We start from the raw sequence: 16,741 nt of genomic DNA, 5'->3' as shown, positions 1-16,741 counted from the left end.
GGTCTGGAATCATCTACTTGTCCAGGGAGAGAAGGAGAATTCAGGACCACAGCCGGGCTCTCAGGAGGCCACCGGGGTAGTCTTATTTCGAGGTCTGTTCCTACAGCTAGGAACTGTGTTTTTGTTTGTTTCAGTGATGCTTCAAATTTGGGCCAACAGGCTCCACCTAACCTCTGCGGCCTCATGTCTGCATCTCTTTTCTCCCTCACTGACAGTCCCAGTTTTCTGCAGCCCTGGCGAGGATAGATTTAGACCAGCACGCAGTTGTGACTCACTCACTTTGCCCCACATACCTGTGGGACCAGCTCTGCTGCCGACGGTGTCTTTGCTGAGGCAGCACATGTCTGTGGCTCCTGCAGTTGCCACTTGTCTTTGTCTTCAGGGCATATCTCAAATGCCTGCGGTGTTGTTTTTTTTGTTTTTTTGTTTTTTGTTTTTTTGAGGGAGTCTCACTCTGTCGCCCAGGCTAGAGTGCAGTGGTGCGATCTCAGCCAACCGCTGCCTCCTGGGTTCAAGCGATTCTCCTGCCTCAGCCTCCCGAGTAGCTGGGACTACAGATGCCTGCCACCATGCCCGGCTAATTTTTTTTTTTTTTTTTTTTGTATTTTTAGTAGTTACAGGGTTTCACCTTATTGGCTAGGCTGGTCTCAAACTCCTGACCTTGTGATCCGCCCACCTCAGCCTCCCAAAGTGTTGGGATTACAAGCGTGAGCCACCACGTCTGGCCAAATGCCTGCATTTTAAAACCACCTGGGTGCTTCTTCTCTGGGTGATCGTGCCACCAAGGGAATGACATAGGTTCATTTGTTTCATTTTTAATATTGAGAGATGACTTTTTAAAATTTAATTTTCTTTTTAAATTATGGGTCCTGCGTCAAATTTATCAAGCAAGGTATATTCCAGGAGAGTCAGCTTCCTGTCCCTGTCCCCTCCTAGTGCTCTCTGCTTTCCCCACAGGTGACCAGGAGCCAAGTTTAGGGCACATCTTTCATGCGTCACACAGCTGATTCTGTATGTATCTTCTCCCCACTTTACATAAATGAGAGGCTTTCTCCACCTTTTAAAATTCGATAATATATTCGTAGCAACATGCAGTGACTTCTTAATCTATTTATTTATTTATTATTTCTTTTTAGAGACTGAGTCTCGCTCTGTCACCCAGTCTGGAGTGCAGTGGCAGGATCATGGCTCACTGTAACCTCAACCTGGGCTTAAGTGAACCTCCCACATGAGCCTCTACAGGGACTACAAGAACCCACTACCATGTCCAGCTACTTTTTTTTTTTTTTTTTTTTTTTTTGAGACGGAGTCTCACTTTCACCCAGGCTGGAGTGCAGTGGTGCGATCTCGGCTCACTGCAAGCTCCGCCTCCCGGGTTCACGCCATTCTCCTGCCTCAGCCTCCCGAGTAGCTGGGACTACAGGCGCCCGCCACCACACCTGGCTAATTTTTTGTATTTTTAGTAGAGACGGGTTTTCACCGTGTTAGCCAGGATGGTCTCGATCTCCTGACCTTGTGATCCGCCCACCTCGGCCTCCCAAAGTGCTGGGATTACAGGCGTGTGCCACCGTGCCTGGCTGCTACTTTAAAAAATTTTTTTGGCAGTGGCTCACGCCTGTAATCCCAGCACTTTGGGAGGCTGAGGCAGGCAGATCACGAAGTCAGGAGTTGGAGACCAGTCTGGCCAACATAGTGAAACCCTGTCTCCACTAAAAATACAAAAAATTAGCCGGGTGTGGTGGTGCATGCCTGTAATCCCAGCTACTTGGGAGGCTGAGGCAGGAGAATCGCTTGAACCCAGGAGGCGGAGAGGTTGCAGTGAGCTGAGACCGCACCACTGCACTGCTGCCCAGGTGACAGTGTGAGACTCCAACTCAAAAAAAAAAAAATGTTTTTTTGTAAAGACGGGGTCTCACTTTGTTGCCCAGGCTGGTCTTAAACTCCTGGCCTCAAGTGATCCTCCCCACCTTGGCCCCCCAAAGTGTTGGGATTACAGGCGTGAGCCATCTCGCCTGGCCGACTTCTGAATCTTTTAATGGCGTGGCGCTCCCTCACATGGTTGCCCCCTAGCTCATTGGACTGGCGCCCTGTTGTTGGACATATGGGTCATTTCTGGTCTTTCTTGGATCCAGCTGTGCTGCAGCAAAGAGCCCTGCATGTGTGTTTGGCCGAGGCTCTGTGGGGTAGGTTCCTAGAAGTGGGGCTGCTGGGTCAGGGGCAAATACCCGTAGAGTTTGCTGGAAGCAGCCCAGTCCGCTCTGTGGGGCTGCATTACTGTGCATTTCCACAGCAGCCGGGGGGCGTTCCCTGGGTGGGAGCTGCACGCAGTTGCGATACCATCTCTCCTCTCCTGACCAAGCAGCGTCTCCCCTATGCTCAGGGCCGCCACCGGCTGCACTTCCTTCCTGGCCTCCCTGGCCCCATCTCTGGCCGCTGTGGACTGTGGCCTGTTCTAGTTCACCAGGCGTTTAGAGCACGGGAGGCTGTTGATCCTGGTCTGGAATGTAAATTGCAAATGCTCCCCCATCTGTCTGCTTTTCTGCTCATTCTTTCAGGGCTTCCTTCTTTCTCTGCCACGTGCTCTTGCAGTGCTGAGCTCTGATCATGAGGGTCACATCTCTTCCTGCTTTCCTCAGCAGCCACATTCCCTTGTGCAGTCTTGGCCACACCCATGTGCCGGGGCTGCCTCAGTTGGAATCCAGTTCTAGCCCCTCCTAAGCCCACAGCCCCCGCGTGTCCAGTGCCATTGGGGGCCTGCTTGCCCCTGCAGCAGCCTGAGCCGCAGGCTCTGTGCGTCTGCCCTGTGCTCTCAGCCTCGGTCCCTGCACTCGTTCTTGACCCAGCGTCTAAGCAGAGCCCCCCTGCCAGCACGGACGCTGAGTTTTGGGAACCTCGCGGCCCAGGCAGAGTGCGTCCTTGTGGTGGTGCTGTGCACACCCCGCCCACCCTCCGTCCACCCTGCGCACGCAGTGCCCGTGGTGTCCTGAGGCCTTGGTGGGGCCGTCCTAGTCCCTGCAGATGAGGAGCCTGAGAGGCTCAGCAGCTCGTGTATGTGTCAGCTGGGAACCCACAGCAAGTGGATCCCAAAGCCTGCCCTGTCCCTGTTGCCACCAGCACCTCCTCCTCCACTCCCTCCTGGCCTCTCTGGTCCTCTCCTTGTCCCTCTCTGGCCTCTCTGGGTCCTCTCCTTGTCCCTCTCTGGCCTCTCTGGGCCCTCTACTTGTCCCTCTCTGGCCTCTCTGGGTCCTCTACTTGTCCCTCTCTGGCCTCTCTGGGTCCTCTCCTTGTCCCTCTCTGACCTCTCTGGGCCCTCTCCTTGTCCCTCTCTGGTCTCTCTGGTCCTCTCCTTGTCCCTCCTGGCCTCTCTGGGCCCTCTCCTTGTCCCTCTCTGATCTCTCTGGTCCTCTCCTTCTCTGCTTGTCCCTCTCCCTCTCCCTCTGCTTCGGCAACCCCAGACCTTGCTCCTTCCTGAAGAGCTTGCCCTGAGGTGACAGCTGTGCTTCCCTGGAATGCCTGCTGCCCTTGGGATCCCTTTCCTGGAAGCCCGGCAGGAAGACTGGCCCCTGTGGGCACTCGTCCCCTTGGCACCTTCCCAGCTTCCCCCACTAAGCCATGCGCCCGCTCTGTGCTGCCCAGGGCCTGGGAGCAGACACCTGAGGCTCCTTTGCCAACTCGGAAGGCCTTAGGGGAAAGCCGCATGGAGCCCTGTTATGGGAGGCCTCATTTGCCAGGTTCAGGCATGTCCGGGGCATCCTGGAGGGATGGGAAGACAGGGACTATTTTTAATGGCACGGGTGGCTCTGCTTGGGACCACTACTCTGTTTTTTTGTTTTTGAGACGGAGTCTGGCTTTGTCTCCCAGGCTGGAGGGCAATAGCACAATCTCGGCTCACCGCAACCTTCACCTCCTGGGTTCAAGCAATTCTCCTGCTTCAGCCTCCTGAGTAGCTGGGATTACAGGTGTGTGCCACCATGCACAGCTAATTTTTGTATTTTTAGTATAGACAGGGTTTCACCATGTTGGCCAGGCTGGTCTTGAACTCCTGACCTCAAGGGATCCGCCCGCCTCAGCCTCCCAGGATGCTTGGATTATAGGTGTGAGCCACCGTGCCCAGCCTGGGACCACTACTCTGGAAGTGGGGTGAAGAAGATGTGGAGTCGGGGAGGGGGCGCAGGTGGGCCCAGGAGCCCCTGTGAAAGTCTCTGTGTCTGGAATGCGGCGGTGGGCTGGGGAGGCAGAGAGAATTCAGGGGTGTCACGCCAGAGACCTCTGCAGGCTCAGCACAGATTGTGTGTTAGGTCTGATGGCAGCTGAGGCTCACAGGGCAGGGCTGATGGGGCAGGGAGTGGCTCACCCATGGGGGGTTTGAAGATCTGGTTCAACCCCAGAGTCTGCGGCTCCATGAAGGGATGCTCAGAGCAGGGGCATCAGGCAGCCCAGCAGTGTCAGGAAGGCAGCAGTAACCAGCGAGTCTTCCCCATCTTTCCAGGAGCTGTCCAAGATCACGATGCCAATCGCTTTCAACGAGCCTCTGAGCTTCCTGCAGCGGATCACGGAGTACATGGAGCACGTGTACCTCATCCACAGGGCCTCCTGCCAGCCCCAGCCCCTGGAGAGGATGCAGGTGGGCCTTAGGAGTGCCAGGCGGGAGTTTGTCATGAAAGTGACACCCCTTGCATATCTGGCCACACAGTCTTGGGGCCCCAGGCGTCTGTGAGGACTCGCACAGCTCCCCACAGTGTTCAGTGCCATCCTGACTGGTGGCCGTGGCATTTGTCCTGTCACCACAGGTATGTGGTGACAGAACTTGCAGGAAATGCCATTGAGCTCTCAGTGGCCCCAAGAGCTCCCTGCTGCCACCTCCTGCCGGGAGTCTCCGCCTCTTAGAGCTGAAGGTGGTGGTGGGCTCTGCCCTTGGGCTCCTCTTGAGTCCTGTTGCACCACCGCGCCCCATGTGTGTGCATGTGTGTGACTGTGGGCTGGGCACGCACGGTGGCTCATCCCTGTAATCCCAACACTTTGGGAGGCTGAGGCAGATGAATTGCTCCTGGAGGTTGAGACCAGCTGAGGCAACACAGTGAGACCGCATCTCTACAAAAATTTTTTTAAAACTTAGCCAGGTGCAGTGGTGCGTGCCTGCAATGCCAGCTACTTGGGAGGCTGATGAGAGAGGATCGCTTGTGCCCAGGAGCTAGAGGCTACAGTGAGCCACGATTATGCCACTGCACTCCAGCTTGGGTGACAGAGTGAGACCCTGTGTCTTAAAAAATAACAAAATATAAGTGTGTGACTGTAGGTGCACATAATGTGTGTCCCTGTGTGCGTGTGTGCACATGCCTCTGTGAATGCGTGCTTGGGGTGTGCGTGTTGAGTGTGTGGCCTTGTGTGTGCATGTGAGACAGAGTGGCTGACATTGCTGCAGCGTCTGCCAGGAAGGGCCCGGCTCTGGGGGTGGAAGGCAGCACCCAGTTCCTTCTTTCTGTGCTGTCGGGGGAGTGGCGGGTGATGAAGGGTGTTGCCTGGAAGTCCTATAATCTCAGACACACTGCTTGGGGAAAATTGAAAAATCACACGGAACAAATAGTGACAGAAACCAGGTGCCCACCGCCCTCCACGAGAGGCCATCTCCTCCAGCGCGTGTCCTAACTGAAGCTGTTCCTGCCCGCCCTGTGGATTATTTACAGTCTGTGGCTGCTTTTGCTGTTTCGGCTGTGGCTTCCCAGTGGGAGAGGACCGGCAAACCATTTAATCCACTCTTGGGAGAGACATACGAATTAATCAGGTAAGGGGGAAAAGGCCCATCGTAAATACCTTGTAAGTGGAACTCACTGGATGACAGATGAGTTTGATTCTTTCACTAGCATTGATTCCTCTGCTCTGAGAATAAACTGTTTGAATTAAGAGCTCACTAAAGCGTTTGGATGCTGTAGGCGAGATGTTTCACACACGTGGGGTGTTGTGCTAACAGTGCCCCGGCGTCTGGGTGAGTGTAAAGCACTGGCAATGCGATATTTTCGTGTGTTTGACTCCAGCGTGGAGATAGCGCGTACCGTAGACGCTTCTGTGTGCATGTGCAACGTCTGTGAAGTGTGTAGGATCATTGTGAGCTTCACCGAAAATGGAAACAGGTACTAATGAGCAAAACTAGGCTGTTTTACCAAAGCATTTAGTGAATGCTATTGAAAAGCAGGTAAATCCAAACACAGGAATGATTGCAAAGAGGAGTTTCACTCCCAAGGCCACGTTTGCCACCACAGCCTCCCCAGAGTTTTAGGAAGGGTCAGACGGCTCTGGCCAAGGGAGAGTTAACCAGACCACGCCTCATCTCCAGACATCCCTGAAACTTCTTCCTACGGAACTTTCGTCTAGGCAGCGTTGCTGTCCCTTCCTAGAGTCTCCCCAGCTTCCCTCCTGTGTCTGGTGGCCTTCACCTCACGGACCTGAGAATGACTCCAAGTCCCAGAACTCTGACCCCAGAGGTCCAGCCGGGCCCCAGATCATGTTGTTTGTGGCTGGGCCTCTGGAAGGACTGGTTGAGGTTCTCTTCACCCACCTGGTTGCTCTGGGGACTGCTGTGGTTATTCACAGAATCATCCTGGGATTCTGCCCAGGTGACAGTGCCCACCCAAACCAACAAATGAAGTCAAAAGCAGGCCAGACCACGGCATGTACGTGGCAGTGTGGTAATTCCTCAGCCATCGAGCAGCCTGGCTGGGGCTCCAGGGAGCTGTGGATGAGAGAGATGTATGTGGCTTCCTTTAGGGCTGTTTGGTGATGTCTAAAATGATTTTTATTCCACTGCCCGTGGACCCCGTCATTCTCTTGTAGATGCATGTAAGTGCCCATGGGCAGATGTGTAGGGACAGTCAGCAGAGCACAGTTCAGCTACTGTCTCTGTGACAGGGCTAAGCTACGGTTCTGAAGGAGGGAGGGGCAGGGCACTCTCGCTGCACCCTTCACTCTCCTGACTGTTGAGGTAGCCCAGCACACAGAGCTCACCCCGCCTGCCTGGGGAGAAGGAGCTTGCTGGAGGGGCACCCTTCACTCTTCCGACTGTCGAGGTAGCCCAGCACGCAGAGCTCACTCTGTCTGGGGAGAAGGAGCTTGCTGGTGGGACGCCCTTCACTGTTCCGACTGTCGGTGGAGCCCAGCACACACAGCTCGCTCCGCCTGCCTGGGGAGAAGGAGCTGGAGGGGCGTGGGTGGTTATCTAGACAAGTCTGCTGTGCAGAATGCAAGCTGTTTGCCACAGGCTGCTGGGCTGCACGCCTCCCTGCCCAGGAACAGAGTGCAGACGGGAGGGAAGGCGGGCTCCTTTATCATCTTGTTTTATTATTTTTCTGTGAAAAAGGGAGTTGAGCCAAAACAATTAGCCTCTTATTTGGATTCTGGGTTAGTTGAGATTCTGTTGGGTTATTTTATTATGAAGTCTGTTTGTTTTTTTAATTAGAAGAGAGTGCTCCTTATAGAAAATGTGTAACATTGAGAAAGGTAGAAAAGATGAATCAGGCATAATCCCATAAAAGACAATAGCTGGCTGGGCTCACGCCTGGAATACCTGCAACCCGGGAGGCCCAGGCAGGAGCATCACTTGAGCCAGGAGTTCAAAGTTACAGTGATCGTGCCACTGCACTCTAACCTGGACTACAGAGCCAGACCCTGTCTCTTTAAAAAAAAAATAAAGATAACCGTCAGCATTTTGTTACACTTTCTTTTGTGTGTGTTTCAAAATATGATGTTAATTTGTATCCCTTTTTAACATGTCATAATTTTCCTGTGATATTAAAAACTTTTTCTAAATTATAGTGTTTCATTGATTCTGAGACACATTGTTCGTGTTGCAGCACTTCTACATGTCAGTTTCTTTTTCCTTTTTTTTTTTTTTTTTTTTTTTTTTTTTGAGACTAGGTCTCGCTCTGTCACCCAGGCTGAAGTTCAGTGACATGATCATGGCTCACTGTAGCCTTGACCTGCTGGGCTCAAGTTGTCTTCCCACCTCAGCCTCCCAAGTAGCTGGAACTACAGGCGTGCGCCACCATGCCCAGCTAATTTTTGTATCTTCAGTAGAGACAGGATTTTGCTATGTTGCCCAGGCTAGTCTTGAACTCCTGAGCTCAAGTGATCTGCCTACCTTAGCCTCCCAAAGTGCTAGGATTACAGGTGTGAGCCTCTGTGCCCAGCCCAAGTCATAGTTTCATCTGCAGCATTTTTTTCTTTCTTTCATAAAATAATGGTGTGCAGTGCAATTAATGGCATCTTGGGTTCAAAGAAGTGCAATTCCTTTGAAACTTCACGTCACTGTTTTGGGGCCCTTTCTTGTATTTTATGTGTTATTAATGATTGATAATTTTTTTTTTTTTTTTTTTGAGACGGAGTCTCCATTGGTTGCCCAGGCTGGAGGGCAGTGGCATGATCTCGGCTTGCTGCAACCTCTGCCTCCCAGTTCAAGCAATTCTCCTGATTCTCCGCCTCAGCTTCCCGAGTAGTTGGGATTACAGGCGCACGCCACCAGGCCCGGCTAATTTTTGTGTTTTCAGTAGAGACAGGGTTTCACCTTGTTGGCCAGGCTGGTGTCGAACTCCCAACCTCGGGTGACCCGCCCACCTTGGCCTCCCAAAGTGCTGGGATTACAGGCGTGAGCCACCACGCCTGGCCATGATTGAGATTTTTATCAATAGTGAGCAAGTGGTTGTGGGATTTGGTTTGCTTCAAATGGGCTCTCTTCCAGCGCGTAAAGAGTTTAAAAGTGTGTGCCCACATTTGTCCTAGGTGTGTCAGCACTGCCTATCAGACTATTTTGGGAGGAGCCGTTGTTAGTAGTACAAGCTTTCCTGCACTTCTGTATATAAATCACTATGCAGTTTGGAGAAGCAACATAAATGTCACAGCTTCAAATTCTAATCTGTTCCTGGCTCATCCTGGCTGGGTCAGCTGCTGGTCCTTACCCACATGCTGCCCATGCGTGAATGCCAACTTTGTGTTTTTCGTCTGATTTAGAAGTTGGCTGGCACTGGGCAGCCGAGCACCTGTTCTCAAGATATCGTTGCCTTTGAGCAAGTAGGACTAGTTTGGATAGAGTGTGGCGTGGTGACAGCAGGGTCCAGCAGGCAACTGTGGGTCTTGGCACATGATGCAGGGAGCAGCCCTGCTTCTGCTTCTGGGAAAGGGGAGGCTGAGGCCTGGACAAGGGAAAGACTGGCCACGAGAATCACTTGGGAGGGAGTCTTCTGTTCTGAATTCATGTAGAATGTGCTTCCTTTTCTAGATATTTATCTTGAGCAGTATTCCTGTTGCTGCCTGCCAGCCTTCCCATCCTCTGGTCAGCGTGCTGTGCCACCGTCGGAGGCATTGACAGGATTGGCTCTTAAAAAATTATTAAAATGTCTTGAAAAAGATAAATCAGGCCGGGCGCGGTGGCTCACGCCTGTAATCCCAGCACTTTGGGAGGTTGAGGTGGGCAGATCGCCTGAGGTTAGGAGTTCGAGACTAGCCTGGCCGACATGGTGAAGCCTCGTTTCTACTAAAAAATACAAAAAATTAGCCGGGTGTGGTGGCAGGCACCTGTAATCCCAGCTACTCAGGAGGCTGAGGCTGGAGAATCACTTGAACCTGGAGGTGGAGGTTGCAGTGAGCCGAGATCACGCCACTGCACTCCAGCCTGGGAGATAGAGATTTTGAGATTCTATCTCAAAAAAAGAAAAAGATAAAGATAAATCAGAAGAGGAAAGAAGTTCTAGATGATAGAGAAGAAGCCTTGCGGGTGAAAGGAGTGCAAGCCGCCTGGGCCGGGTAGAGCGGGCGTGCCGCCAGCAACCTTCCCCAGGGGCTGCACCCGGGGCCGGAGTTCCTGCTGCACAGCCGGAAGCAAGCTGTGCACCTTCACAGCGCTGAGACACGTCGTCTGTCGTGCGTTCACTTCCGGATCGTCCTTGCCAGTGTCTGCCGTGTGCTGTGCGTCTGTGAGACCCTGGCAGTCCGTCAGGTTAGGGGCCATGGACGTGGACCAAGTCCTTTCCTGATACCCTGGATCCCTACAGATCCCTTGTTATAGCTAAAAATACACATTCATTTCTTCGACAAGTATTCATTTTGTAAATTACATACCTTGGTAGTCAACCTTTTAAAATCTAATTTTTCAACTTTCCTTCTTCTGTAATGATTGGAAATTCTGATTCCAGTTAAGTTGGTAATTATGTGGTTTAGCTTTTCTAATTTTTAATGACAACAACTGTAGGTGTATTCACAGTTCCGGAACAATTAAAAGCTGACATTTTGATTGAAAAAGAGAGTATACTAAAAATCCTGTTTCCTGGACAGGAATATTTTGGGGTATAAGCCATTCCATCTCGGAAATTTCAGGGGCCTTGTAGAAAGGCAAGGAAGGGGCACCTCCTTCAGAAAGGGTTTTAGGGTCCTGAGTTCCTGGGCAGTGGGAGTCCCTCGGGGTTGAGGGTTTGGAGTCAGGGATCTGTAAGGGTTGCTTCTCCACCTGCATCTCTGGGCACCTCTAGCCAGACACTGATGTGGCTCAGGTGGTCCCATGGAGAGCGAGTGGGGCATCAGGGTGGAGGCCCCTCTTGCACCATTGCCCTCTCTGGGTGGGTCAGATGTGCTCTGGAAGCCATGTGTGTGTGTGTCTGTTGCCAACGTTAGGCCAAATGCAATGTCATGTGTGTGTGTGTCTGTTGCCAATGTTAGGCCGAGTGCGATGTCATGTTTGTGTGTCTGTTGCCAGCGTTAGGCCAAGTGTGATGTCGGAGAGGCGGTGTTGGGTGTTTCCACCACACGCTGTGGCACGGAGGGCCCCTGCTTCCCAGCATCCCGTGAGGGGCTCCACATGATGTCTGAGCTGCCCTTTCTTTTATTTTGCTGCCATTAATGTGTCTCTTTCTCTTTTTTTTCTTCTTTGACCTAGGGAAGATTTAGGATTCAGATTTATATCGGAACAGGTCAGTCACCACCCCCCCATCAGTGCGTTCCACTCGGAAGGCCTCAACCATGACTTCCTGTTCCACGGCTCCATCTACCCCAAGCTCAAGTTCTGGGGCAAAAGCGTGGAGGCGGAGCCCCGAGGCACCATCACCCTGGAGCTGCTCAAGTGAGTGTCGGTGCGTCCTGCTGAGATCCGCTTCCTGCAGAAACTGAAATGGGTGCTGGTGATGTGGAGGGAAACCTTCCTTCAGAAGGAAACCCTGTCATTTTTCTCCGGAGGTGGTGACCTCCCCACAGCAGAAGTGTCTTCACATGAGCTTCCTGACCAGGGTCCCATGTTGCTGGGGTGCATCCTCACGTCTGCAGTTGGAATTCGCACCCCTTTCCGTCATCGTTCATTGTATTTCTTGTCTTTTACTGCATAACAACCCCAAACTTAGCAGCTTCCACACCAGTCTGGCAGGGTTTCTGAGGGCCAGGGACCGTGAGGTTGCAGTGGGGATGAGGGTTGGGTTGCCCATGGCACCTGTGTCCTGACTGCCCTTCTCAGCTGCTGGCAGGGCCCCTTCAGGGCTGCTTGCTGTAGGGCACTGCCTCCCACAGGGGGAGAGAGCTGAGAAGGAAGCCAGGGAAGTGGCCCTTTGCACACTCCCCCACCCTGTGCTCATGTGGCAGGGGTGACTTAGGGTTGGAATTTGAAACAGCGTGGGAGGGGACCCTCTGAGAGGCTGCTCACCACCCCTCTTCACTCTCAGCCTAAACGCTCCCCAATCCAGTGTCGACCAAAGACGCCTCAAAGCAAAACACAAGTGTCCAACAAACGCCGGCCGCTAAGACCTGGCAGACACAGGCCGGATGCTGGCGTCCTCCTGGGCCACCAGTTCTGAGATGCGAGTCTTGCCAAGCCACTGCCTGCAGTCTTGTTGTAGGCACCAGGTCCTAACAAATACATACAGCAATAAGTAATAAACGACACCTTGCCTGATGAAGCATTTGATATGGGTTTTGCTTCACATTGGCCCTGCCTGGATGGTGGCTAGAAGGTTCCACAGGGACCTGGAGAAGCCTCTGAGAGTGTGTCCTGGGGCTGGTACGGCCTAGTGCCTGTTGTGCAGTGGCCTTGCTTTCTTAGGAAGAGGCGTGCAGAAATGAAAAGGTGTACACCTTGCTGATAACCTTGCTGATGAACCAGTTTGGGTTCCACCCCCAGGAAATTGAGAGAATTCCACACGTGTCGCAAAATATCCTGCTCTGAGCGGATTTCTGCCTTCACTGTGGCTCCTCCACGTAGCCCCTTAGAACATGGGGCTGCTAATCTGCTGCCTCACATTTGTGGGGTGTTTTGTTCTTGGGCAGGGCCATTTGGGAGGATGAGGAATAAAGGAAACAAGTATGTGGAGTGCAGTTGAAAACCCTGCACCCCTCCACAGCCACGTGCCAGCTCCCCAGATAGCCAGGGCCGCATGCCCAGGACCCTGCATTACTGCCGTATGTGTCTGGTGAGGTGGCTTTTCTTTTGACGACTTCACAGGAAAGCCATTTCTCTTTGTTCAGTCTTCTTTGATTGCTTATTAACTTGTCTTGACATTTAAGTAGAAAGCTTTGTAGATGCTACAAAGGAAAGAAGAAGTACATTTCAAACGCATGCTAAATACACAACCTCCATCACAGGGGCTTCAAAGCAGCGTGCTGCTCTCCCGCAGGTGCCGGTTGCTGTGACCCAGCCCCGCCTGGTCGTTGCGTCTTAGGTCACGTCGTGTCTTGGCTTTTCTGGACTCTCACCGCTTGTTTTCTGGTGTCTTCACAGACATAATGAAGCCTACACCTGGACCAACCCCACCTGCTGCGTCCACAACGTCATCATCGGGAAGCTGTGGATAGAGCAGTATGGGACAGTGGAGATTTTAAACCACAGGTGACAGCACCCCACCGTTGGGTGAGAGTGCGAGGCTCCGGGTGGGGATGGGCGAGCCGGGGAGCGTGAGCATCCGTGCTCCTGGTGGGTTTTAGCTCAGCCTCACGAGCTGCTGCCGTGTCCCCGCCAGCCCAGGCATAGCAGCTGCCTGGACTTTGACCGGTGTTGGCCATGGGTGCTCCTCGTTCACAGCTTCGTTTTTAGTGACGGTCGTTACTTTAAGGCTTTGAGCTACGCTGAAGAGCCGTGTCATTGCCAGGTGCAGCGCAGTGGCCGTCCACAGCTGTTGGCCACTGTCTAGGCTCGAATGCCCTACTCCTGGAAGCTCATGACTGGTGGGCTTTGCCTTTTCACCACTTTAGTGAGGTATAATCGATGCATCATAAGATTTGCCCATTCTGAGTGGGCACTTAAGTGATTTTTAGTAAATTGACCGAATCATGGAGCCGTCCCCACAGCCCGTTTCAAACACTTCCATTGCCCCAAAGGCCCACCACACCCATTTGCAGTCACCCCCCGCCTGCCCCAGGGGCCTCCACCGCACTTCTCGTGTTACAGAGTTGCCCTTTCCGGCCGTTTGCTGTCTTGCAGCAGAAACCTGTGTTTGTTTTTCTTACAGAACTGGACATAAGTGTGTGCTTCACTTTAAACCGTGTGGATTATTCGGAAAAGAACTTCACAAGGTGGAAGGACACATTCAAGACAAAAAGTAGGTCCTTGCCAGGTGGTTCATGGGGCACCACTGCAGCCTGTGTGTCCCCGTTAGAGGGCTCAGGTGCTCCTGGGCCTGCGTGTGCAGACATGCACGAGACGCGGGTACACCAGTGCCATCTGTTCATGGTCCAGAAGTGTGACTCTTTCTTGTTTTGGAAAGACATTTTGTTATTCAGCATAAAAAGAAGTAAAGGGTATTTTTGAATGTAGTTTCTAGGTGGCTTGTTACTGGGGCCATCTTCTTTTGATAAAATTGTCTTGAGAAGTCAGCTGTTTCCACTGGGAGATGAGATGAGACTGTTTCGCAGCAGAGCTGAGGTGGGTGGGAAGTGTGGCCTTGCCTTTTCCTTCCACCAGCACCCCATGCACGTTGTCAGGAGAGACTCAAATGTGTTAGCTTGTGGGGCGTCAGTGTCACGTGACCAGTTCACTCCAGTCTTTAAATCAGGGACTTTCACAGGTTTTTGTGAGCAGAGAAATGGTCAGTACTGTTTTAACAAATTTTTCAGTTTTTTCTCCCCATTTGGGTTAATTACTTTGTAATCTGGGTCTCAAATTTGTTTTTTTCAGTAAGGAATTTGAGCCATAGAATGTCATGAAGTTCCTTCTAGTTCCAAAAATGTAGACATTTCGCATTAGAAACTAGCCCCCAATTTAAAACAGTCAGGGCCAGGTGCAGTGGCTCATGCCTGTAATCCCATCACTTCCGAGGTAGGCAGATCACCTGAGGTCAAGAGTTCGAGACCAGCCTGGCCAACATGGTAAAACCCCGTCTCTACTAAAAATACGAAAATTAGCCAGGTGTGAAGGCACACATCTGTAATCCCAGCTACTTGGGAGGCTGAGGCACAAGAATCTCTTGAGCCCGGGAGGTGGAGGTTGCAGTGAGCCAAGATCACACCAGTGCACTCCAGCCGGGGCAGCAGAGCAAGAGGCTGTCTCAAAAAAATAAGACAGTTGGTGTTTCTGCTCTGTCCACCCTTTATGGTATACCAGAAATGCACCTGTTTGAACAGCCTATAAAATAAAATGGCCAGGCTTATGACTGACCATTTCTCCCATAAAACATGTGAGGATCAACGTGTGGACCTAGAAGGGATAGGAGTCTTACAACGGGGTAGCAGTCATCAGTGTTTTGACACCTCTCCCCCTTGGAACTCAGCCCAGGGAGCAGCTGGCTGTCTGTTTCCCGAAACGGGCGGGGGCACCAAGGCCAACACTCGCTGACCCTCAGTGAGTGCATGTAAAACATGTTTTTCCAGAACCGGGCGGGGACCCTGAGGCCAGACTCGCTGACCTTCAGTGAGTGCATGTAAAGTGTGTTTTGGTTTTCTGGTTTTCCATCCTAAATTTAAGGGTGCTGTGTCCTTGGAGACAGAGAGTTGTCCCCAGGCTGTCTACTAGGTGAGGCCTGGCCCAGTTCCCCGCGTCTGTGTGCTGGCTCTGCAGGCACTGCAGAGACACCGTCCCCTCCTGGGTCCTGAGCCCGTCAGAGTTGCACTTCCCGGGGGTCTGTGGTCGTGATTGACTCTTCCCAGCAAGAGGCGAAAGGGGAAAGAAAATGGGAGTCTGGCACTATTTGGCTTCATCCCTTTTAGAATCGAGAGCTCTGGTGGCCACTCTGCATAGGTCTCTGGGTTATTATTGATGAAAAAAGGCAGGCGGCAAACCAAAGATCAAGCAAGCAGCGTTGACTGCACCGATTACTAGAAAAGGGCTGAAGGACACACACACAACACATTCAGTGTGTTGACAATGATCAGTGGGCGCATGCACCTTTACATTTTAAAACGCTCACTCTTTTTTTGCCCCTTCCTGTCTCCTGCAGCCCCGTGGGCCATCTGTCTTTTGGGTTTCTGTCCCTTGCCATCTCCTGCAGCCCCGTGGGCTGTCCGTCCTTTAGGTTTCCGGCCCTTCATTTTCTTTTCCATGGTATCAGGGCTAGGAATGGTCCCAGAATGCAAATTTTCACCTTCGCATTTATGTCCAGAGATGTCCCAAAATGCATAAGAAAACATGCCTGAGGGGAATTTATTCCAGGGTCAAAATTAAGGTGCTACATGTTTAGACAAATGGTTTGTAATGACTAAAACTTGGCCTTAAAAATCCCATTTAATTACAGCAAAAAGAAGCTCTTTATGATCTATGGCAAATGGACGGAATGTTTGTGGGGCATAGATCCTGTTTCATATGAATCCTTCAAGAAGCAGGAGAGGAGAGGCGACCACCTGAGAAAGGCCAAGCTGGTAAGGGCTGGGGCGTCCCCGGGCAGAGCTGAGCCCTGGGTGCTGAGGGCTGCCAGGCCGCTGCTGCCTTTAGCTCACCTGTTGGGGGCCCAGGGAGCCTTTGGGCCCCACCAGGAGAGATGAATGTGCAGAATTTGTCTGTCTAGATGAACCGTGTGTTGTGGGTTCCAGTATCAGTGGGGAGGTTTATCTGTATTTCTTTCCGTTTTTTTTTTTTTTTTTTTTTTTTTTCCCTCCAGGCAGGGTCTCCCTCTGTTGCCCAGGCTGGAGTGCAGTGGTGCAGTCATAGCTCACTGCACCCCCCAGCTACCAGGCTCAAGCAATCCTCCCTCCTTAGCCTCTCAAGTGGCTAGGACTATAGGCACGTACCACCATGCCTGACTAATTTTTATTTTTTTGTAGAGATGGGGTCTTGCTATGTTGCCCAGGCTGGTCTTGAACTTCTGGGCTTAAGCAATCCTCCCACCTTGGCCTCCCAAAGTGCTGGGATTACTAATAGGCATGAGCCACAACACCCAGCCGATTTATCTGTATTTCAGTTACATGGAGGCTGCTGCTATAAACCGTGGGCACCAGTGCCCTAGAGTCATACATAGTCGCTGGCCCCCGTGGCTGGAAGTATCTGAGGGAACCTCAGGCAAGGCCGTTTCTTTTCTGGAAGCTCCAAGTTCTGGGTCCTTAATAAATCTTCTCGCTTTCTTTGAGTTAGGCTAGACATACTGTTAAAAATCAAGTGAATTTCAATTTTCTGTTTTTAGTTGTGAGTACCAGATAATATATTCAACAGCCAGAAAGTACTGGCAAGGCTTTTTCCCCTTAGAGCTTTGGAATACTCATTACCTTAAGACTAGTTGTTCTTGAACTTAAAAATAAAAGTGATAGTTCAAAAGAGGTGTCATATTTTCTACATAATGAACTGGAATGTACCAAGCCT

General features: G+C 51.8%; 1 protein-coding gene across 1 annotated transcript in view; it reads left to right on the top strand.

Moving 5' to 3' along the window:
* OSBPL2 (oxysterol binding protein like 2) overlaps positions 1–16,741 on the top strand; it is a 56,255-nt gene that overhangs the window by 29,234 nt on the left and 10,280 nt on the right. The window contains exons 5-10 of the mRNA XM_030826618.1: positions 4,490–4,624; positions 5,685–5,782; positions 10,916–11,098; positions 12,740–12,847; positions 13,467–13,556; positions 15,684–15,807. Of these exons, the coding sequence (XP_030682478.1) occupies positions 4,490–4,624; positions 5,685–5,782; positions 10,916–11,098; positions 12,740–12,847; positions 13,467–13,556; positions 15,684–15,807 (738 nt within the window). The remainder of the gene's footprint in view (positions 1–4,489; positions 4,625–5,684; positions 5,783–10,915; positions 11,099–12,739; positions 12,848–13,466; positions 13,557–15,683; positions 15,808–16,741) is intronic.

Source organism: Nomascus leucogenys, chromosome 13 (assembly GCF_006542625.1).
Source record: "Nomascus leucogenys isolate Asia chromosome 13, Asia_NLE_v1, whole genome shotgun sequence".
NCBI lineage: Eukaryota > Metazoa > Chordata > Mammalia > Primates > Hylobatidae > Nomascus > Nomascus leucogenys.
The sequence above is the reverse complement of the archived record's forward strand: the minus strand, read 5'-3'. Positions and strand labels throughout refer to the sequence as shown.